Source organism: Myotis nattereri (assembly GCF_964212035.1).
Source record: "Myotis nattereri genome assembly, chromosome: 4".
Classification (NCBI taxonomy): domain Eukaryota; kingdom Metazoa; phylum Chordata; class Mammalia; order Chiroptera; family Vespertilionidae; genus Myotis; species Myotis nattereri.
In genome coordinates, this window is record NC_138079.1 from 105489357 (window position 1) to 105513056 (window position 23700).

Sequence of the window (23700 nt, forward strand, 5' to 3'; positions counted from 1 at the left end):
GTCAAGCCCACCCGAACACCCGGCCCTGGAGCACCCACCCCACAACCCGGAGCACCCCTCAAAGACCCAACCCACAGACTTCTCTATTGCACACACGCCTTGAGTAACTTCCCGATTCCTTTTCTCAGAAATCCTTGGGGGCGCGGGGAGTGGGAGAGACCTGGAAGTGGGGGCACCTGGGTCTGGTCCCCACCCGACAGAGCCAATAAAAAAGGACCCAGGTTTGTTTGGGAGTGCAGAGATTACGGGAAACCGTTTTCTTCTCTATGTTTCCATTTTCTATATTGTTAAGTTTCTGATTGTGGTATAAAATATACATAACATAAAACATACCATTTTAATGATGTATAAGTACAGTTCAGTGGCATTAAGCATATCTACATTGTTGTGCAACCGTCACCACCATCATTTCCAGAACTTTTTCATCTTGTCAAACTGAAACTATCTCCATTAAAGTAACTTCCCTTCCCCCTCCCCATCCCCCGCCCCTGGCAACCACCATTCTGCTTTCTGTCTCTGAGTTTGACATGCTTTTTTGCAGGCTCTAGGAACCTGTAAGTAGAATCATGCAGTATTTTTCCTTTGTGACTGGCTTATTTCTTTTTTTTTTTTTTAATATATTTTTATTGATTTTTTACAGAGAGGAAGGGAGAGAGATAGAGTCAGAAACATCGATGAGAGAGAAACATCGATCAGCCGCCTCCTGCATATCCCCCACCGGGGATGTGCCTGCAACCCAGGTACATGCCCTTGACCGGAATCGAACCTGGGACCTTTCAGTCCGCAGGCCGACGCTCTATCCACTGAGCCAAACTGGTTTCGGCTGGCTTATTTCACTTAGCATAATATCCTAGAGCAGGGCTGGGGAACCTTTTTCCTGCCAAGGGCCATTTGGAAATTTATAACATCATTCGCTTATTATAATTCACTTACTATAAATTTTGTTGCTATAAAAAAGCTGCTAGATTTATTGAATTTCGAGTCCTGCCTGCAGATGCCTTGGCAGGGCTGGACCAAATGATTTCATGGGCCTCGTACAGCCCGCGGGCCAGATGTTACCCACCCCATCCTAGAGGTCACCCCTGTGGTCAATGTGCCCCGGCCAGGTGGCTCAGTCGGTTGAAGCATGTTCTGTGCACCAGAAGGTGGCAGGTTCCATTCCCGGTCAAGGCACATACCTAGTTTGTGGGTTTGATCCCTTCCTCTCTCCCTAAAAATAAAAAATGTGCTCAGGTGAGGATTAAAAAAATATATGCATATTGAGAATGTGTTAGAATTTTCTTTCTTTTTGGGGTGAATAATATTCCAGTGTGTGTGTGTGTGTGTGTGTGTGTGTGTGTGTGTGGCATTTTGTCTATCCATTCATCCACTGATGAACATTTGTTTCTACTTTTTGGCTTATTGTGAACAACACTGCTATAAACATTGGTGTGCAAATATCTGTTTGAGTCTCTGCTTTCAGTTTTTTTGTATATGCTTAGAATACATAGAGCATAATTGTGGGATCATGTGGTAAATCTATTTAATTTTTTGAGGAAGCAGTTAAAATTTTTTAAGCTTTTTAAAAAAGTAATCAAAGAGCCCTGGCTGGTTTGGCTCAGTGGATAAAGCGTCGGCCTGCGGACTGAAGGGTCCTAGGTTCTATTCCAGTCAAGGGCACATGTCCAGGTTGCAGGCTCAATCCCCAGTGTGGGGTGTACAGGAGGCAGCTGGCTGATCAATGATTCTCTCTCATCATTGTTGTCTCTATCTCTCTCTCCCTCTCCCTTCCTCTCTGAAATCAATACAAATATATTTTTTAAAAAGTGATAAAAGACTGTTAAGAATAAAACACCACCTGGCTGGTGTGGCTCTGTGGTTGAGTGTCGACCTATGAAACAGGAGGTCACAGTTGGATTCCCAGTCAGGGCACAGGCCTGGGTTGCAGGCTTGATCCCTAGTAGGGGCCGTGCAGGAGGCAACTGATCAATGAATCTCTCTCATCATTGATGTTTCTCTCTTTCTCTCTCTCTCTCTCCTCTCTCCCCCTTCCTCTCTGAAATCAATAAAAATACATTTTTTTAAAAAAAGAATCAAAACACCCATTTCAAAACTTTAAAAACGGAAAAATCATGTTTGTTCATTATGATTTTTAATAATGTCTACTCTTCTAGTGCTTTTATTTATTTTTAAAGACTAGTTGAGAGAGAGCATCCATAACAAATTTCATGTTTTATTTGATTATTTATATGGATTTTTGAAAAGAAAACATTTTTATTGTAATAAATACATATAACATAAAATTTACTGTCTTAACCATTTTTAAGTGTGCAATTCAGTGGTATTAAGCCCAGCCAGCATGGCTCAGTGGTTGAGCGTTGACCTATGAACCAGCAGGTCACTGTTCAATTCCCCGTCAGGGTACATGCCCAGGTTGCAGGCTTGGTCCCCAGTGTGGGGCGTGCAGGAGGCAGCCCATGAATGATTCTCTGACATCATTGATGTTTCTATCCCTCCCCCTCCCCCTTCCCCTCCCCCTCCCCCTCTGAAATCAGTAACCACCAGGGCAGAGCAGCCTGACTCAGGCTGCCCCCCCCCCCCCGTGACCCCCCTTTGTCAGACACTAGCATTTCAGCATATTTTTGTAGCTTTTCACACTAAATGGTTGTCATTTTGCAAAACAAAATATTAACACCGGGTAAGAGTTGTGTTATGTTCCGGGAGCTTGCTAGACCAGGAATTTACATCTATGCTTCCCCCATCCCTCCTGTGTACGTGGGCTGTGTGACTGGGCACGGCACCTCCCTTATTGGGGCGCACTTGTCATCTGTCAGTGAGTCAAACCACACAACCTGAAAGGACACCAGGAGCTAATGACACCATCCCGTCCGCACCCAGGCTCCTCCCACCCTCAGCCACGGGAGGAAGGAGCCGGGCAGCGAGTGTCCAGGGTCTGGGAGACGTGCCCAGCCTGTTTTTGGCCCTGGACTTTTCCCAGGAGCTTGGCATTGTTGCTACCACGCCTCACCTCACAGATAGTTTCTAACCGAAACTGGGGCAAATGGTCTGAAAACATGGAGCTGTAGAAGACATGCTCGTGAAAAGAAGGCAGAAGTCTCGCTCCCGCAGGAGGGCGTGGGGGCCAGATGGCGGGCGCTCAGTGGGCAGGACAGGGCCAGGGCAGCCTCCAGAGAGCAGGCGGAGGGAGGTGCGAGGTGCTGGGGCGGAGGGGGTGGGAAATGGGCCTCTGGGTGCATATTCTGGGGCCTGACGATGGGGTGACACTGAGTTCAGCAGAGCCACTGCCCATTCTGGCCCCACCCCTCTTGCCAGGAACCGCCTCCCCAACAACCGTCCGACCGCAGTGACCACATCCCCCCAGGTTGCCTTGGAAACACGCCTCAGGACAGGGGAGTTGGGGCACAGTTGCCCAGCAACAGGTGGTGCCCTCCCTTCCGCCCTCATCTGAGGCCCTGCTCTGCGCCCTTCCACAGGCCAGGGAAGAGCTGCTCCGAAGGGAGCGGGGAGCCCAAGGTCAGAAGACCGAGGTGAGCACAGGAGCCCCTGTAGTGGGGAGCCCCTGGGACCAGCCCCCACCACTTCCCCTCGGTGGGCCCAGCAAGGCCTTCGGGGCTGAGGAGGCAGAGGGAAGACGCCCTTGGGCCCTTAGAGCTTTGTGGAGGCACCTGGGACCTGGAGGGGAAATGGGGTTCTGAGCAGGAGGGCCGGCTGGGGGCCCAGTGGTGCTTCCCCCGCTTTGCCTCCTCTAGCCCTTCCCGGGGTCCCTCTGGGCTGTTTCTCGGGCCAGATTCCCAGCCCCTGACCCCGGGCTCTCTGCTCAGTCCTGCCTGGGCCCTGGCTGCCGCTCTCGGCCTCTGGATGGAGCTTCCTCTCCCGACCCTGTCTCCCCAGATGCCGTGGACTCCAGAGCAGCCCTCTGGGCCCATGGAAGGGCCCCCTGCGTCGGAGTCGGCCTCGTGGCCCCCGCTGCCCTGTGGGCCTTGCATCCCCATCATGCTGGGCCTGGCTGTGCTGGCCGCCCTCTTCCTCCTCACCACGGCTGTGCTGGCCGAGCGCCTGTTCCGCCGCTCTCTGCGTCCCGGCCCCAGCCCCCACCCGCCCACCCTGGTCTGGCGCCCCGGAGGAGAGCTGTGGATCGAGCCCACCGGCACCCCCCGGGAGCGCTCCGAGGACTGGTACGGCTCCGAGGTGCCCCTGCTGATGGACCACGCCCCGGACCCGCCTGTCCCCGGGGGCACCTTGGAGGCCAGAGCAACAGCCCCGCCTGCCCCTTCGACTCCACACGCCCCTCCCAGCTTTTTTGTTCCCCAGATCCCACCCCAGGCCCCAGCCCCAAGTACCTTCTGGGGGCCCCAGGCCTGGGAAGGAAGGCCCCATGCCCCGGGCCTGGTGAGCTGGGCTGAGCCTGAACAGAGGCCAGAGCCCAGCATGAATCTGGGGAGCCCCCCGGCCCGAAGACAGCGGCCAGGGAGCCCTGACCCTGAGTGGGGCCTCCAGCCTCGGGTCACCCTGGAGGACATCTCAGCTTTCTGGAGGCGAGAGAGCCGCACCAGCGTGGGCTTCTGAACCCCCAGAGCCCGGGGACTGGCCTCCCAGAGGCCTCTGAGCAAGGCCCGACCTCAGAGCTCCCGCCTGGGAACCCAGCTGACACCGAGGCCGGGAAGGAGGCCGGGCTTTTCACACCCGGAGTTCAGTTCAGCTGGGTCTGGTCTGGGCAGGCGGGGGTGGACACAGCCTGTGCTGCAGGCGAAGCTCGCGGTGCTTCTGCTTAGCCGCCTGCGGGGGCGCTCAGTGCAGCGCGGAGATGGGAGGACTCTGGGCCAGAAGCCGCCGGTCACGTTCCTGATGAAGAGTTCAAGGTACAGGCCGGCGGGAAAGAGCATCGCCAGCGGCTCCCGCCTCCCCGCGCTGTGTGTCCAGGTGCCGGTGCCGGAGGGCAGGGCGCGGAGGCTGAAGAAGAGCTGCCGGCGGTGCTAGCAGATGGCAGGGGCCCCGCTTCCGGAGCCACAAACCCCGCCAGGAAAACACAGGCGGAGAGGCCAGACCAGCAAAGGAGCCTCTTACGGAAAACGAACCGAGACTTTAACCCCAGCGCAGAGCGCAAACGAGGGAGCCAAGCTGGAGAGGCCGCTCTGCCTTCAGCCAGATAAACCAGCAGGTCCTCTGCCGTCTCTGAAGGCTGACACCCAGCCCGCCCCCGCCCCCCCCCCCCCCCCCCCGGCATCGTCGGGGAGGCCTGGGCCGAGGACATCTGAGGTTGAACCAACATGGAAAACCATCCCAGGGCAGGGCAGCTCCCAAAATGCAGCCTCTGGCAACACCCCCACCACCTGTCCCCCTCCCCAGGCTGGCCGGAGTGTTCCAGAGAGACAGGTCCCCTCAGGCAGGCTTACTTATAAGGCTTCAGCTCCACCTGGAGAAACGGAGCCCCCAAACGTCCTTGGCCCCATAGCACCCGTCTCAGCTGACCTCGCTGGGAGCAGAGCCAGGGGAGGGAAGAGGCCAAGGAGTTTTCACTCCAAACTGCGGTCATGACTGTTAGGGTTCTTGCCATATCGGTTTACCAACTGGACTATTATTTACTTTATGTTTTCTTTGAATTGGTGTACTGTTTGCTTAATAAATGTATTGTAGAAGGAATATTTCTTGTATCACCTCTGTAAATGGAAAAGCAGTATCACTTGCCATAAATAGAAGGTCAAATAAATACATTGTAAACAAAGACAGTAAGTTCTGAGTAGACATTGTTCCCTGCTGGAGGCAGTGACCTTAAGAGCTGATCTTTCTTTGTTGTTGTTTTTAAAAAAGGAGGGATGATGTCAGCAAGTGTTAGGCGGTCCAGCTGCCACGCTGAGGCCCCCTCAGGAGTTCTCAGACGGACGGATCCTGCACCGGAGGCAGGGACAGCGAGCCTGTGCTACCAGTGCCGGCCAGCGGCCTCGGGGGTTCACCCACACAGGGCACTGCTGCTCCGAGGGCCAGCGGGCTCTGGGCCTGGACCTGCCCTCTCATCCCTCCGATGCCAGAAGTGGAAGAGCAGTAGAGAAATGAGTAGCCCCTAGCCCAGTGGTTCTCAACCTTGGCTGGACATTAGAATCACCTGGGAATCTTTTTAAAATCCTGATTTCTGGGCTTCATCCTCCGGAAATTGTTTCTTTGTTATGGGATGGGGCCACATCATTAGTAACAAAGAAACAGAATTTCCGGAGGATGAGGCCCAGAAATCAGGATTTTAAAAAGATTCCCAGGTGATTCTAATGTGCAGCCAAGGCTGAGAACCACTGCCCCAGGCGGAGGGACCTCTCCCAGGGACACTCATCCAGCACAGGGTCCTGGCACTCCCCTGAGCCAGGCCCGGGGATGGGAGAGTCAGACCTGGCGTCTACACTCGAGGACCTCCCCATCTCTCCAGTGGCAGCGCTGGGGGTGGAGGGGGGGGGTAAGATAGGACACGTAACTGACAACCCTAATACAAGCCGGGGTTCCTGTCCCGCCTGCCTCTCAGAGGGCAATGATGTCACCTCGTCAGGATCAGCTGACAGGACTGGTTCTGGGGACTCTGCCCCCAGGAGGGATCCGTCCCGGGAGCAGAGCAGAGCAGCGCTCAGAGCCGCCATGTGTGGAAGGGGCCCCCGAGACAAGGCCCGGCTCCCAGGCTGGCTGGCACCGCTGACCTGGAGCCCTGTGAAAGGGTCGCTCGGCCCCCCAAAGGGGTCGCGGCCCACAGGTTGAGAACCGCTGGTCTAGAATGAAAGATGGACGACACACGGGGAACGTGAGCCTCCTGAGGCAGCGTCTGGCCTGCTATCCCCAGAGTCGCCTTTATATCCCCAGACCCAGAACCTGGTCTGGAACATAGCAGGAGCCCAAGCAAAGGGGGCGGACGGTGGTGTGCTAGGGGCAGGGGCCTGACAAAAAAGAATTACTGAGTAGACTGAGGGACAGGGACCATGGGAAATAAAAATGGCTAATTACCTCGCTAGAAAAGCAATGTGTTATGATTGAACCCAGGCAGATGTGACCCTGCTCGTAAATTTTATGTAAACTTTTTACCCTGCCAGTACCAGGAACGGCTAAGGAACTGCTTTGCAGTTTTTTTCTTTTTAAAAAAATATACTTTGTAGTGTTGCAGATAAAAGGTCTTGCTGTACTCTTGGTCTGCACTGCAAGCTGTGGGCTCTTATGGGAAGGACACAGCTAGCAGTCAGCTGGTCAGCTTAATAAAGGCTCTTAAAATTTAAATTCTGAGTCGGTGGTCTATCTCGCTGAGCTAACCCATAACAGTGGGTGGACTAAGACATGCACCAGTTTTACAAGCCTCGCTCCTTTCTCTGCATTTCAGACCCCTCCCTCTCCTTTCTAACACCCTGGATCCTGTGTTTGCTCCTGGCCAGGGAGCTTCAGGGCTATTACCAATGCTGGGCCACATTCTTTGTTAATTTTATTTGAGCTTCTGAGACTACGGTGTAAACGTGAGCCCCAAATGCAAGTGAGGGGAGCCTTTGGTTATGAATTCTCAGGCGAGACTTTCTGCTGCCCCCAGATCTCAGGGAGAGGCAGACAGGTTCTGTTTGCTCCCCAGCTGGTGGGTGGGAAGATGTTTTTCTAATCTGCTCCTCTCAAGGTGAATGTAGGGCCCAACCCCTTCATTGCCAAGCTCTGCAATTCAGAGCCGCTCTGGCTTTCAACTTCCTCCTTGTGTGGCCCCTGGGGGTTCCCCTTCCTTCCTTGAAGCCCAGCTTCGCATTTTAAAGGATGTTTGTTTGATTCTATGCAGCATTTCTAGATGTTTCATGGTGGGAATGTGCTTGTCCGGTTATAACATCCACAATGTCACGACAAAACCAGACTATTTCCTCTATAAACAAACTCAGATCTTCCCACTTAAAACAACAAGTTCACTTCCTTTGGCCGGAGCATCATCCGTGCCCCAAACGCTACAGGTTTGCCCCCGGTTAGTGCACATGTCTGCGCTGCAGGTTTGATCCCGGGTCAGGGCGCGGGAGGCAACCAAGTGATGTTTCTCACATCAATGCTTCTCTCTCTCTCTCTCTCTCTCTCTCTCTCTCTCTCTCTCTCTCTCTCCACCCTTACACTCTCTCTAAAAATCAATGGAAAAAATATCCTCTGGTGAGGATTAACAAACAAAATAACAACAACAGCCAAACAACAACTAATTCTCCATCCTTCACCACAGTGACATGACCTCTCACCTCCTTCACAGACAAGCTTGGGGAAAGCTGTCTGCCCCGCAGTCCCCACGTCCCCATCGCCCCTCCCGCTGCTTCCACAGAGCCAGAGCCGCGTGCTTCCACCCGGGACTCCGTTCAGCCTCCTGTCCGCAGCATTAGACACCGATTCCGCTGGCACATTCTCTCCCCTTGCCGGCTGGGACCCCGCACACCCCTGGCTGCCCTTGGCTCCTCTGCCTTCCTCAGGGGTCAGCCCTGGACTGCTTTGCTCTCCTTCGACACACTCTTCCCGGCAACCTCATGACGCCGTGGCTTCCATTACTCTCCTGTGGTCCTCCCGGAGATATCCCCCCGTTATTCTAAGTAATGGTGCCCGTGGGAGAGAAAACACGATGAGCAACAAAAGGTGATCTCGAGCCGGTGCGTGGCCATCCCTGGGGAGTCAGTGTTTGTCCCCAGGGCAAAACCAGCACCGCCCCCCCGACCCCCCAAAAAAGGTGCAGGGGCCATGGATTCACATGTATAAAAGGCCAAGCCAGAGCCGTGGGCGAGTGGTGTGGACGAGGGGACGGAGGTGAGAAGAGACCACAGGTCTGTCTCTGGGCACAGCTGCCACTTGGTGCCGCCAGTCACGTCCATCCCTCTGACTTTGCACCAGGAACTAAAAATCTGGGGCTCGGGGTAAAATCAACCAAAATATTTATAAACATTGATAATGTATGGGCCCATAGAAGCCAGATGAAGCACGTCTGTGGGCCACATGCGGCTCGTGGACCATCGGCTGGAGGTCCCCTCTACGCAGCCTTGGACAAGTGCTCATTGTCTTGGCCTTGGGTGGTTTGAGGCGGGGCAGCCTGCTCCCAGAGACCTCGAGTCAGGGCTTTCCCCACCTTCACGCCATTGATGTTCAATAATTCTTCCCTGTGGGAGACTTTCCCACATCCCCTCTGGCCTCCACCCACTAGGGGCCAGTAGCAGCCCCTAGTTGTCAGCCACAAATGTCGCCCAGGGGCGGGGAGGGGACCAGGAACCTCTGATCTAAGTGAGGTGTTTTAATGAATTCACACACCTGCCCATGGGGCGCGACCCTGTCTCAGGGACAGGAGGGCCGGGGAACCAGTGACACCCAAAAGGAATAAGATGAAGAGACAGACGACCAGCCCTGGAGGAACCAGGAGTCAGGTCCTGCACCCCAAACACCACCACCACCACCACCACCACCACCACCACCAAACCAGCAAAATACACGAAATGACAGTTTTCAAAACACTGGACACCAAGCAATGAAAGGAAGAAAGCAATGAAAGCCCCGAGAGAAAGGAAAGCCATCCAGGTGGTCCTTTTCGGAGGGCCCAGCTTGCTGCTTTGAGAGTTTCCCAACTGCAGGCAGTGTCGGGGACTGAAGGGGACCCTGAGGACTCCTGGAGCTGAGAGTGCAGGGGGACCACAGCAGCTGGAGGCTCAGAACAGAACATGATGCAGAGAAGAGTGAGTTGCCCGGAAAGAACCCCAAGATCCGTAGAGAGGCCCCCGTGAGTATTCAGCAGAGAACTGCTCAGCACCCAAGGCCCCGGGAAAAGCCACCTTAGGAGCCAGCGGGAGCAGCGTGCAGGGTGCACACAAGGCCAGGGCCTTCCCGCCAGCCAGCCTGGAAATGCCAAGGACACTGGCCGTCCTCAGGGAGGCCTTGGCTTGGTAGTGGCGAATAATTCATTAACCCAGAGACTGAACACGGCTCGAACCTGCCTAACAAATCATACAGATCACAAAGCTACCTGGCATTCCACAAGGTAAAATCCGCAATGTCAGGCGGGCAATCCAAGATCACAGCACATGCAAGGAGGTAGCAACCATAACCCATACTGAGGATCATCATTCATCAACCGAAACCAACCCAGAGCTGACACAAGTGTTAAAACGAGCAGATTAAAATGCTATTCTAACTGTATCCATATGTTTAACAAGTTAGGTAGAGACATGGAGATACACAAAAGACACGTCAGACTTCTAGAAAAGAAAAGTACGATATCAGAGATGAAAAATACACTAGTAATAACAGATTAGACATTGTAGAAAAAAATTAATGTTGTGACACAGCAATAGAAACTACCTAAAAAAGAAAAAGAAAAAACAGAAGCTACCTAAAATATAACAGAGAAAAACTAATTTAAAAAAATTAAAAGCACATTAGTGATCTGTGAAACAACTCATGCAGCTGAATATGTGAGTAATTGGAGTTGAAGGAGAGACATGGGGGCACAGGAAAAATATTTTAAGAACCAATGGATGAACAATTTCCAAATTTGATTAAAATTGTAAATCCAAGAAACTCAACAAGTCTCACACACAAGAAACTGCACCAAGGTTCATCATAATCAATGTGCTCAAAGCCAGTGATAAGGCGAAACTTCTAGAAGCAGCCAGAAAAAAAGTATGCAGAGGTAGCTCAACATCACTGATCATCAGAGACATGCAAATCAAAGCCACAAGGCGCCACCTCACGCCCCGTGAAGGCGGCTGCTAAAAAAAGAAAGAAGAAAACAAGTGTCAGTGAGATGCAGAGAAATCAGAACCTGTGCACTGTTGGTGGGAATGGAGAACGGTCCAACCACTATGGAAAGCAGTATGGAGGTTACTGAAAACGTTAAACATAAAATTACCGTGTGATTTAGCACCCCCACCTCTGGGTATATACCCAAAAGAATTGAAAGCTGGGTCTCAAAGCACACCCATGTTCATAGAAGCACTACTCACAGTGACCAAGAGGTGGGAGCGATACGGGTGTCCATCAACAGATGAGTAGATAAGCAAAATGTGGAGTATACATGCACACAGTAGAATATTATTCAGCCTTAAAAAGAAGATCCTGTCACATGCTACAATATGCATAGAACTTGAAGACATTGTGCTGAGTAAAATAAGTTAGTGTCAGAGAGACAAATACTGTATGAGTCCACTTATATGAGGAATCTAGAAAAGTCGAATTCATAGAGACAGACGGGAGAATGGTGGTTGCCAGGGGCCGGGGGACGGGGTTGGGAGCTGTTGTTTACTGAGCGCAGAGTTTCAGTTGGGGAAGATGGAAGGAGTTCTGGAGGCGGGTTACACCACATGTGAGTATGCTTAACACTCAACTGTACACTTAGAAATGGTGACGGTGGTGACTATGATGCGTCCATTTTTATAGTCCTACTAAGCTGGCAGAACCCAACGGGGTGGCTTAGAGGTTTACACCTGGGAGAAAACTACAAAGAAAGTCAAGAAGATGGTGACCACGGCAGTCAAAATGGTCGTGACCTCGGAGCAGGGACCAGCCTGGGATGGGGTTGGGCTCTGGGAAGCTGGCCATCTTTTATTTCTTTTCTTTTTTTAAAAATATATATATATATTTTATTGATTATTTACAGAGAGGAAGAGAGAGGGATAGAGAGTCAGAAACATCGATGAGAGAGAAACATCAATCAGCTCCTGCACACTCCCTACTGGGGATGTGCCCGCAACCAAGGTACGTGCCCTTGACCGGAATCGAACCTGGGACCCTTCAGTCCACAGGCTGACGCTCTATCCACTGAGCCAAACCGGTCAGGGCAATCTTTCATTTCTTGACCGAGGTGATAGTTCTTTTCATACACATTCTACAGTAAAAGAGAAAAAACACTGGGGGGGTGTCTTCGCAGATTGATGGGGCCCAACACAGTGGATGAAACGGGTCCAGACCAAGACTTAGAGCACGGGGCCAGGGAAGAGCCCGCCTGCTCCCAGAGACGAGAGGTTTTCTGACCGTCGTAAACCAGCTTGGAACTGGGCCCCCAGTGCTGACAACGGAGCCGGAGGGACAGCTGTGCATCCAAAACACCGCGGACAAGTAGCTTTCCACCTTGATTCTCTATCCAACGATAACGTGTGAAAGCAAAATAGACATTTTCCCACTAGCAAACGCTCAAAGGTGCACCCTTACCTATCAAGGTTCTAGAGAACATACCAACAAAGCCAGGGCTAAAGCAAGAAAGAGAAGACACGGAATCCAGGAAACTAGGGATCGACTCAAGAAAGAGGTGAAGAAAGAAAAAAAGCCCTGATTGGTCTGGCTCAGTGGATAGAACGTTGGCCTACGGACTGAAGGGTCTGGGTTCGATTCTGGTCAAGGGCACATGCCTGGGTTGCGGGCTCAATCCCCAGTAGGGGGCGTGCAGGAGGCAACCAATCAATGATTCTCTCTCATCATTGATGTTTCTATTTCTCTCTCCCTCTCCTTTCCTCTCTGAAATCAATAAAAATATTTTTTTTTTTTAAAAAAAGAGAAAGAGGTGAAGGCCCTAGCTGGTGTGGCTCAGTGGATAGAGCGTCAGCCTGCAGACTGAAGGGTCCCGGGTTCAATTCTAGTCAAAGGTACATCTCTGGGTTGCAGGCCCAATCCCCAGTGGGGAACATGCAGGAGGCAGCCCATCAATGATTCTCATCATTGATGTTGCTATCTCTCTCTCCCTCTCCCTTCCTTTCTGAAATCAATAAAAATATATTTAAAAAAAAAAAGAAGATGTGAAGGAAGTCCCAGTGGGCGGTGAAGGGAGCTCAGGAGACCGCTCTGCAGCCTGGGGAGCAGCCACTCCAGGTGCGGCAGGTCAGAAGCTGCAGAGAGGTGTCTCTAAGAAATTAGAAAATCTAATGTGTTTGAATGTAATGAGATATTTCAATCTCCGGGGAAGACCCGGGGAGGGTGCGGGAGGGGGGCAGGGGGCCATTTGTAATACTTCCAACAATAAAGTCTTTTAAAAACCTCAAGGTAGAGTTTAGGCTTGAATTAGTGTTCGACATCCACAGCAAACAAATAAAACAAAACAACAAAGATGCTTGCTTTTGGTCAAAAGGCAGCCGAGTATCAGGAAGCCAGTGACTTGTGGACAGCCCTTCGCTGGTGCTAAGGCCTTGAATCGCTTAGCTCAGAAAGAGGGAAGGTCGCCCAGGGACCCACTGAACTGGAGCCGTGCAAAAGGCTGCCTGCCCTGCCCATTCCCCGGGTGAGCTGTGCCCCATCTCCTGCTCTGGAGAGCACCACAGCGCTGAAGGAAAGGAAGCCACACATCTGGGGCCAACCTCCAAGCGCCATGAGACTGCGAGAGCTGCTCCTCCCGGCCTCGCGGTCAGCTTTTCTTCAGCACTTTGGAGTTTGGTCTTACACGCCAGCTACTTAGCTCCCCAGAAAGCACCTCTTAATTGTTACCGAGGAACTGCCAACATGACCTTACTCAGGAAGCGATTGGAACAAAGCACGGAGCTGTTGAAACATTTATGGCATTTTACCTACCATGTGCCCTTGAATGGCTATTGATGAATTAATACACGTGTCTACGCCACATAATACCACAGTGGGATTTTTTAAAGATCCAAGGTTTCATGGCTTTCAGATACAGCTTGGTTGGCTGATAATGTCTTGCCATTTTTTTAATGCTTTCAGCTTTCACTGGCCTTGGCATTCTAAAACTCATGCCCGCTGAGTTCACTGACGGTCAGTCTGGTTTGACTTCTTGCCTTCCCGGACCCTCTAGACCAGCGGTTCTCAACCTGTGGGTCGCGGCCCCTTTGGCGGTCGAACGACCCTTTCACAGGGGTCGCCTAAGCCCATCCTGCATATCAGATATTTACATTACGATTCATAACAGTAGCAACATTACAGTTATGAAGTAGCAACTAAAATAATTTTATGGTTGGGTCACAACATGAGGAACTGTATTTATTTATTTTTAAATATATTGTATTGATTTTTTTACAGAGAGGAAGGGAGAGGGATAGAGAGTTAGAAACATTGATCAGCTGCCTCCTGCACACCCCCTACCGGGTATGTGCCCGCAACCAAGGTACATGCCCTTGACCGGAATCGAACCCGGGACCCTTCAGTCTGCAGGCCGACGCTCTATCCACTGAGCCAGACCGGTCAGGGCTCAGCTTTCATTCTTGAGCAGATGCTACACTTCGTATTCATAGCCTCCATGGCTGTTCTCTTTGGAACCTGGACGGGAAAATGGAAGGTGGAATCAGAGAATGGACGATGGTAGGATTACAGTGCCCTCTGGTGGCCATAAGCGGATTTGACATTTGGTATTTTCAGGTATTTTGTTCATTGTCTGTTCTTCCCACCCTCCTCCTCCACACTAGAATAAACTCCTTAAGGACAGGGATTTCTGTCTGCTTACTCATTGCTGCATATTCGGTGTCTAGAATAGTGCCTGGCACATAATCGGTGCTGAAACCCTGCCCCACCACTTTACTGCTGTCCGACCCTGACAGCTCTCTGAACTTCATAAAAGCCTCGGTTTCCCAGTGGGTAAAATGGGGACGCTACCACCACCCACCCCGAGCACCGACTGAGGGAAGGAGACGCACGTGTGCTGAGCAAGGGCACCCGGTCGGTGCGTGCTCCCTTCGTGCTCACCAGCCAGTCTGTGCTGGGCGAGGGGCGGCCTGCGGAAATCCTCCCAACCCAGCCCCAGGCTGGCCAGCCAAGGAGGGAGTGGAGCCCGGTAGACAGGGCACTGCCAGCCGAGGGTGAGATTCCTCTTGGCCATCCGCCCCCTGTCTCCCCACACACACACACACAACCCCCAACTCTTCCAGCCGCTCGCATCCAAGAGGCTGTAAGTGCACTGAGCCTTTCAGCTGTTTTCCCTCCGCCTGCATTCCTTCTCGTCCCCCCAGCCGCACCCACGGTCCAGCCCTGGGAGGTCCAGCCCTGGGAGGTCCAGCCCTGGGAGGTCCAGCCCTGGGAGGTCCAGCCCTGGGAGGTCCAGCCCTGGGAGTGGCCGCTGCAGCCGCCGCCGGGTCCCTGCAGCCACTCCCGGTCCTCAAAGAGCTCTTCCTGCAGGAGCCGCATCTAACGGCCGCCGTGCTCATCGCCCCTTCCAGCGGCCAGCTGATGGCTCTCGGGACGGACTCCAGGTCCTCTGGCCTCCCACGCTGTGGTCCGGGCCCGCCCAGTTCCTGGCCGCCTCCCCTCCGCTGGTCCCAGCTTCGCTCTTCCACCAACAATCCCAGTCGTCGCCGCCTCCGCCCCGGCCGGCGCCGCGCTTTCGCCTGCCCAGGACCCAGTCTCCTCTGGAGGTGGCTGAGGGCTGCGCCCTTCCCGGGCTCAGGGTGAGCTGCAGACTCCGCCCGTAGATTTCCTTTTCTCTCCGCTTTGTCTCATTCCAGCGCCCCCTCCCCTGCCCCTGCCCCCCCACCCCACCCCCGTGTATTCCGTCCGCCTGGGTCCTGGGGCTCTTGAGTGAGACTCGGGCCCACTTCTCCCTCCACTCCTCTCAGGCCCATTCCCTCCTGGATCCCACCTGCTTTGCCCCCCAGTTCCCAGCTCATCCAGGGCCCCAGCTTCCCTGTCCTCACCCCCAGAAGTACCCCTGGTTCCACGGGGCTCCGTTCTCCTGCTTCAATCAGGCCTGAGGAGCTGGGGCTCAGAGCTTTCCGGCTTGCCCTGGGGAAGGACAGGACTGACAGGTGCAGTGTGTGAGCGAGGGGACAGGAGCGGCCCCAGGTGGCGTCTGTGAGCTGTGTCCTGCCAGGAGGGCCCCTTTCTTCCGTTCAGGGTGTTACCAAAGGCGGCGCCCACCCCACCCGGCCTGTCTCTGCTGGGGAGTCTTCCCTGGGCTGAGCCTGCTCCCGGCAGGTCTGAGGGCCCGGGGCTTCCCTGATCTGCCCCTTCCCAGGCCCCTCGGGGTCTCCGGGGTGGGAGGGGGCTCAGGGAAGGGCACCCCCACAGGCGGAGCGGGCCTCCAGGGTCCCCGGGGGAAGGAGCCTTTGGGATGAGAGCTGGTTTTCTCTCCTGGCGAAGGGCGAAGAGAGTGGGTTCTGGGAGGGGAGAGGGGCTCCAGACTGGAACCCTCTGGAGGTGTCCACCTCAGGGGCCACCTTCATCCTAGGGAGCCCTCGTGTCCGGTTCCTCACAGAGCCGCCCCCCGCCCCCCAACCCCCGGGAGGTTAGAGAGATGAGCCCTGGGCTGGGGCTGGAACGGGTGGGGAGGCGCCCAGCTGAGCGAGACCTCAGGTGTGTGTTTGGGGAGCAGGATTCAGACTCCCTGCTTAGACCCCTGGTCCTGACTTTGCATGGAAGGAAATGAGCCCCACCCCAGCCCTCACCCCCTCAGCTCACCGTTGCCCTGGCCCCAGCTGCTCTACCGACCTCCTCTCCCAACCGGCGGCCCAGGGAACCAGGCCCGGAAAGGCGGTCGCACCAAGCAGAGCCTTCACCTTGGGAAGACGCATGGTGACGTCTGCTGGGGCCCCAGGAGGCGAGGGATGGACAGGCTCTCACCTCCACCAAAGAGGCGGCAGCAGTAGCCAGAGGTGAGAGGCAAAGGCAATCACCCACAACTAGAGCATCCGCCCAGCGGAACGGTCCCCCCGGCATCCCGCCTGATGCCACGTGTCCTCGAACGAAGACGTCATTCGTTGCAAAACACATGCCATCACTCAGAAAGAGCAGTGCCCGCCGACCGATGGCCAAAGCTTGCTGCACTCACCACTTCTACTTCATGCTGTAGAAAGGGCTCAGCAGAACTGATTTCAACAGAGATGACCAGGTTGTACCCATAACCTGCATGTGCAGGCCACAGCAGCCGCGGGATGGCCGGTGCCTGGCTGACAGTGGCCATCAGACACCGCTGATTAAAGACACAACTTGACTGGCGAGAAGGCGGAGTGTGAAAAAGTGCACAGCAGAAAAGACAACTCTGGTAACTTCTAGTATTTCCCGAGCGCTTACCACGTGGTAACTACTGCCAAAGAAATGTCTAAGGTTGGTCCTTTATTAGACCCATTTTACAGATTAGGAAACCGAGGCAAGCAGAAGTAGAGTCCCAAGAAACCATGTTATCCCGTGGCCAGTGCCATCCTCTCCGGCGTTAGGAGCGGCGGGCATGGGGCACTGGAGTGGTCCCCTCGGCAAACAGCTTCAGGGAGAAATCCAGGGCTGGGGCCGCCTGGGTCAGCATCCCCAAGGAGATGACATCGACGTGCGGCCCGCAGAACTGAGGCAGGTTGCTCAGCGTGACGCCCCCGCTGGCCTCCACGCCCACACGCGGGAACCGGGCCTTCAGCGCTCTGGCCGTGGGGTGCAGCTCCTGCGGGACACAAGCCGAGGGGAGGTGACCGCCCCTAACACGGCCCCTCCGAGAAGCAGACCCCGCTCACCTCCGGCCTGAAGTTGTCCAGCAGCACGAGGTCCGCTCCTGCCTCTGCCGCCTCCAGGGCCTCCTGCAGGCTGCTGCACTCCACCTCCACCTTCAGGGTGAAGTTGGCCACCTGCTGGGCCCGCCTCACCGCCTGCCAGGCCGGGGCGAGAGTGACAGGGGGTGGCGTGAGGGGCACATGGGGCTGGGACTGGCAGGCAAAGGCCCCAGGGGGACAACAAGCGTGGGGCTAATGAGGACACGGGGCGTCAGGATGGCTTCTTCTGTATTCAGTGAAACCACATGAAATGGTCACTCTTGTGGGTCAAAAAAAAAAAAAAAAAAAAAGGCCAAATATCAGTAATATTTGGCATTTGGATGAGTTCAGTTTGACTCAGAGCATTAAACCGGAAGGGCTCTTTCAGAACCTCTCCACAGCCCCTGTGGGTTTGGCTCAGCGGGTAGAGCGCGGCCTGAGGACCGAAGGGTCCCGGGCTCCATCTCTGTTCAGGGCACGCGCCTTGTTGCTGGGTCCTCCCGGGCCCTGGATGTGTTTTTGTCACATGGATGTTTCTCTCTCTCTGTCTTTCCCTCTCTTTCCCACTCTCCCTGGAAACCAGTGGGAAAATATCCGCAGGTGAGGATAAAAATAAGAAAAAAAAGGACCTTTTCACCGGTTCAGGGACCCAGGCTGGAGAGCCATGGACACAGGACGCCCCACGCTGGTCTTTCGCTCTTGAACATCATGCCAAGCCCGACGCTTGCAGAGAAGCACATCCAAGCCCTCACTTTACAGAGGGGGCACCTGAGGGGTACAGGGGTCTCATCCCCCTCCCGCCTGCGAGGAAGGGCTGCGGAGGGCCGGGGCCAGAGCGACCGGTCGGCCATCACCTTTCCCCTCCATCACCTTTCCCACCCCATCACCTTTCCCCTTCATCACCTTTCCCACTCTGTCACCTTTCCCACCCCATCACCTATCCCCTCCATCATCTTTCCCACCCCATCACCTTTCCCCTCCATCACCCTTCCCACCCCATCACCTTTCCCCTCCATCACCTTTCCTCTCCATCACCTTTCCTCTCCATCACCTTTCCCACCTCATCACCCTTCCCCTCCATCACCCTTCCCACCCCATCACCTTTCCCCTCCATCACCTTTCCCCTCCATCACCTTTCCTCTCCGTCACCTTTCCCACCCCATCACCTTTCCTCTCCATCACCTTTCCCACCCCATCACCTTTCCTCTCCATCACCTTTCCCGCTCCCTCACCTTTCCCCTCCATCACCTTTCCCCTCCATCACCTTTCCCACTCCGCCGGCCGCCACCACGTGGTTGTCCTTCACCATCACCAGGCCGCCCAGGTCGTAGCGGTGAGAGGCAGCTCCGCCCACGAGGAGCCCATACTTCTCCGCCAGCCGGAAGCCGGGCGTGGTCTTCCGCGTGCCCGCCACCTGCCCGGCCCAGCCCGCGCCCCGGGCGGCCGCCACGGCCCTCGCCGCCTGGCTGGCCACCCCGCTGCAGCGGGCCAGCGCGTTCAGGGCCGGCCGCTCCCCCAGCAGGAGGCCGTGCGCGGGGCCGCGGACCTCGGCCACCTTGGCCACGGGCACCAGCTCTGCGCCCTCCGGGAGGAGCCAGGAGACCTGGCAGTTGACTTGGGCAAAGATGGCATCGAAGAAAGGCCGCCCGGCCAGGACGCCCGGGGACTTGGCCCACAGCGCCGCCTGCGCGGGGGCTGCCCCTGTGGCCCAGGCCGCGTAGTTGAAGGCCGGGCAGTCCTCGCGGAGCCAGCTGGCCGCCAGGGAGGCCAGCGTGGCCGGGGGCAGCAGGAGCGCCAGGCCTGGAGGGAGAGAGAGCGCTGTGGTCCGGCTGCCTCTCCTGTGGCCCCGGTGATCATCAAACCGCAGCTGACCCTTGAGCAATGCAGGGGTCGGAACAGCTGCCCCGAGCAATTGAAAACCCCTATATAGTGCCTTTTTTTTTTTTTTAATCCTATATAGCTTTTTAAACAATGTCTTAATTGCCCAGCTGGCATGGCTCAGTGATTGAGCACCGACCCATGATTCAGGAAGTCATGGTTTGATTCCCCGTCAGGGCCCATGCCCAGTGTGGGGCGCCCAGGAGGCAGCCAATGAATGATCCTCTCTCATCATTGACGTTTCTAACTCTTTCTTCCTCTCCCTTCCTCTCCGAAATCAATAAAAAAAGACCTTTTTAAATAAATAAATAAATAATATTTTTATTGATTTTTAGAGATAGAGGAAGAGAAACATGGATGCGAGAGCAGAACATGGATGGACTGCGTCCTGCATGCCCCCTACCCAGGAATCAAGGCTGAAACCCAGGCACGTGCCCTGACCAGGAATTGAACCAGCAACCTTATGGTGCACGGGATGACGCCCGATCAACTGAACCACACCGCCAGGGCTCCCATATAGCCTTTGACTCCCCCAAAACGCCAGTGACCCCTCGGTATCAATGGAGGATTGCTCCCGGGACCCTCCCCTCACTGATACCAACCTTCACGGACGCTCAAGTCACCACATAAACCACTGCAGATGAATGCATCCCAACCATGGCTCCAAACAGTACAAGTGTTTATCGGGGGAAAAATTGCATGTAAGGGGGCCCGTGCAGTTCAAACCCGTGTTGTTCAAGGGTCAATTCCATTTAACAACCAGTGAAATCGGTCACTAGCCAACCAGGGTGAAGCTCTGGGGGTCCCGGGAGAGGGGCTGGGGTGCTGGGAGGCCCCTGTGGATTGGTCAGCGTTGCCAGGTTGTGCAAATAAAAACACACACCACCTAGTTAAGTTTAAATTTCTGACCAACATCAAGGATGTTTTAGTATAAATATATCCTAGGTGATACTTCGAACATACGTTTACTTTAAAGTCTCTGTTGGTGCCCTGGCCGGGTAGCTCCGTTGGTTAGAGCATTGTCCCAGTGAGCCAAGGTTTTGATCAGTCCCTGGTCAGGGCACATGTCAGAGTCAGCCAAAGACTGCATAAGTGGGTCTCTCTCTCTCTCTCTCTCTCTCTCTCTCTCTCTCTCTCTCTCTGAAATCTGTAGGCTAAAAATTTAAAAATATATCTGTCGGTTATCTGAAATGCAGATTTTAACCATGTCCTGTATCTTCTCTGGCAGACTTAGCGCTGGGGCAGCAGCTATGGACCAGCCAGGAGCGGAGCGAACAGCATCTCCGTCATCTGCTGCCTTCCAGTCCGCCTGGAAGCCGAAGCCCCCAATGAAAGACGAGCTGGGTGTCCTTCAGCCAGGCGTCTCCACAGCACAGCGCTTTGAAGCTGGAAGCGCAGCGTTTTCTAGGTGCAGATGGGACAGAGAGGAAAGGCAGGTAGGCCGAGGGCCACACAAAGTGCAGCAGGTCAGACCAGCCAGGCGTTGTGGTCATGGCGCTGACCCTCTGACGTGGCCCTCTGGCGTGGAGCCCCCCCCCCAACCTGATGTTTCAATAAACTGTCACCTATCTAGAGATGGGAGCTGTACAAGGAGGCTGTCCACAGGGACACTGGGATTGAGCCCCTCTCTGTGGGACGCAGCTGCAGGAGTGTGGCTGAGTCCTTTGCCTGTAAAATGACAGCTGTGGGCACGGCGGTTGGTCTCTGAGGTCCTTCCTGCTGTGAGTATGGGCTAACGTGCCTCCCGCCTGTTGAATGAATGTGAATGCGATGACAGCAGAGGAGGCTCAGGCATGGGGCATCATCCCCACCTGTCGGCCAAGAGCAGATCTGCAGCCTCAGGAAGCCTCCGGAGAAGGGAGGCCAACCGGGCAGCCGGTGAGGGAGCTGGGCTGGGTTGGGTTGGGCTGGGGTGGGTTGGGTTGGGTTGGGTTTGTTACCGCACTTTTGCCCCAAGTTGAAGTAACGCCGTGCACTCTGGCTCGCTCTACTCTCAGAGGCGGGCTCTTCTTCCCCAAAGCCAAGAGGCTGCTCTTCACCCCTCACCCCTGCCCTCAGCCACCATCCTGCCATCGAGCCGAGGCCTCCGGCCCCACGCCTCCGCTCCTCTCTCACAGCCAGCGGTGCCTGGCGGGGTGCTGGGAGCAAAGCACAAGGGACAAAGAGCAGCCCCCACCCCCCCTGTTGGCGTCAGTGCAGCCAGGCCAAGGCCTGGAGCGAACGGCAGGAGGCAGGGCCCCGTTCCAGGCAGACTCGGTGCAGGGACATTTGCTTTTTAAAGCGAATTTGAATCTTTCCACTGGCGAGTGTCAGAGAAACAAACGGATGCCTCTGTACAGACTGACTCATCTCTACGGTGGAACCCTACTCGGCAATGAGAGGGGAACCAGCCGCCGAGACACGCAACGGGGACCCCTCTCAAGTGTGCGGTTTTAAGGAAAGAGGCCGGTTCGAAGAGCTGCATTCTACCTGACTCATCCAGATGACATTCTGGAAACGGCAAACTCATAACCACAGAGAGGAGACGGGTGTTTGCCCCGGGGTGGGGAGGGGCTGGCCGGGAAGGGGCAGCACCGGGAGTTTTTGGATGTGATTGAACTATTCTAGATCTTGTCTGCGATAGTGGCTACACGGCTGATGCCTTCATTAAGCCGCACAGAACTTCACAGAGAAAAGGGTAAATTTTACTGTCCATAATTATAGCTCATTAAACCTGACTTGAGCCGAAACCGGTTTGGCTCAGTGGATAGAGCGTCGGCCTGCGGACTGAAAGGTCCCAGGTTCGATTCCGGTCAGGGGCATGTACCTGGGTTGCAGGCATATCCCCAGTAGGAGATGTGCAGGAGGCAGCTGATCGATGTTTCTAACTCTCTATCTCTCTCTCCCTTCCTCTCTGTAAAAAATCAATAAAATATATTTAAAAAAAAAACCTGACTTGAAAGTAAAACAATAAACAAGTAAATTTGAGTGGACCACTCGCCTGTTTAAAACCCCACTTTCGCCGAAACCGGTTTGGCTCAGTGGATAGAGCGTCGGCCTGCGGACTGAAAGGTCCCAGGTTCGATTCCGGTCAGGGGGATGTGCCTGGGTTGTGGGCACATCCCCAGTAGATGTGCAGGAGGCAGCTGATCGATGTTTCTCTCTCATCGATGTTTCTAACTCTCTATCCCTCTCCCTTCCTCTCTGTAAAAAATCAATAAAATATATTTAAAAATAAAAAAATAAAAAATAAATAAAACCCCACTTTCACCCTGGCTGGTGTGGTTCAGTGGTTGGAGCGTTGGTCCATGCACTGAAGGGTCGACGGTTCAATTACTGGTCAAGGGCACGTACTTGGGTTGCAGGCTTGATCCCTGGTCCTGGTTGGGGCACACGCGGGGAGGCGAGCAATTGATGTGTCTCTCACACCGGTGTTTCTCTCTCTCTCTCTTTCTCTCCCTCCCTCCTACTCTCTTTAAAAATCGATGGAAAAAGTATCCTCAGGTGAGGATTAACAACAATAAAACCCACCCTGGGCGGTGCGGCTCCATTGGTTGACCTTTGTCCCATGCACCAAGAGGCTCAGGTTCTATTCTCGGTCAGGGCACATGAAGGCAGCCGATCCATGTTTATCTCTCTCTGGCTCTCCCCCTCCTCTCTTTCTAAAATCAATAAAAACATATATATTTTTAAAAACTCCCCACTTTCTTTTTTTTCTTTTTTAAATATATTCTTTTGATTTTTTTACAGAGAGAAAGGGAGAGAGATAGAGAGCTAGAAACATCGATGAGAGGGAAACATTGATCAGCTGCCTCCTGCACACCCCCCACTGGGGATGTGCCCGCAACCAAGGTACGTGCCCTTGATCAGAATCGAACCCGGGACCCTTCAGTCCGCAGGCCCACGCTCTATCCACTGAGCCAAACCGGTTAGGGCAAAACGCCCCACTTTCATTGTATTAGCTTTAGCTCTCTTGACTTCTTTGCATTTTTAATATATTCTTTTGACAAATCTTCATTGAGCAACTGGTCAGTGCCAGGTACTAATTGGAGTGACAGAGTGGGCAGCTGTTTCTCTTAGCTTTCAGGCCTTAGCCCAGCGGTTCTCAACCTGTGGGTCGCGACCGCTTTGGTGGGTGGAAGGACCCTTTCACAGCGGTCGCCTAAGACCATCGGAAAACACATATGTAATTACATGTTGTTTTTGTGATTCATCACTATGCTTTCATTATGTTCAGTTTGTAACAATGAAAATACATCCTGCATATCAGATATTTACATTACGATTCATAACAGTAGCAAAATTACAGTGATGAAGTAGCAACAAAAATAATTTTATGGCCGAAACCGGTTTGGCTCAGTGGATAGAGCGTTGGCCTGCGGACTGAAAGGTCCCAGGTTCGATTCCGGTCAAGGGCATGTACCTGGGTTGCGGGCACATCCCCAGTAGGAGATGTGCA

The 23700-nt window shown here is 54.1% G+C and overlaps 3 protein-coding genes across 3 annotated transcripts in view; 1 reads left to right on the plus strand and 2 right to left on the minus strand.

Annotated features, from left to right (window-relative positions):
* The window catches only part of ZG16 (zymogen granule protein 16), a gene marked incomplete at its 3' end in the record, with an annotated part of 30686 nt that extends 25284 nt beyond the window's left edge, over positions 1-5402 (minus strand). The window contains exon 1 of the mRNA XM_081089573.1: positions 5394-5402. The remainder of the gene's footprint in view (positions 1-5393) is intronic.
* On the plus strand, positions 3475-5715 carry LOC308517990 (transmembrane protein C16orf54). Its single transcript, XM_081089572.1, has 2 exons — positions 3475-3527; positions 3892-5715. Exon 2 carries the CDS (start codon positions 3892-3894, stop codon positions 4564-4566), a length of 675 nt encoding a protein of 224 aa, XP_080945698.1. The 5' UTR covers positions 3475-3527; the 3' UTR covers positions 4567-5715.
* Positions 5716-16974: 11259 nt separating this feature from the next.
* QPRT (quinolinate phosphoribosyltransferase) lies at positions 16975-22868 on the minus strand (the record flags this gene model as incomplete). The annotated part of the gene is given in 5 exon segments (XM_081090107.1): positions 16975-17299; positions 17370-17501; positions 18649-19184; positions 22773-22826; positions 22829-22868. Coding segments are annotated over 5 exon segments (981 nt in total). The 3' UTR covers positions 16975-17080.
* Between the last annotated feature and the right edge of the window lie 832 nt (positions 22869-23700).

Bases quoted from the DNA above. Each gene is read 5' to 3' on its own strand.
- LOC308517990 (XM_081089572.1), top strand. From the start codon at position 3,892: ATGCCGTGGACTCCAGAGCAGCCCTCTGGGCCCATGGAAGGGCCCCCT.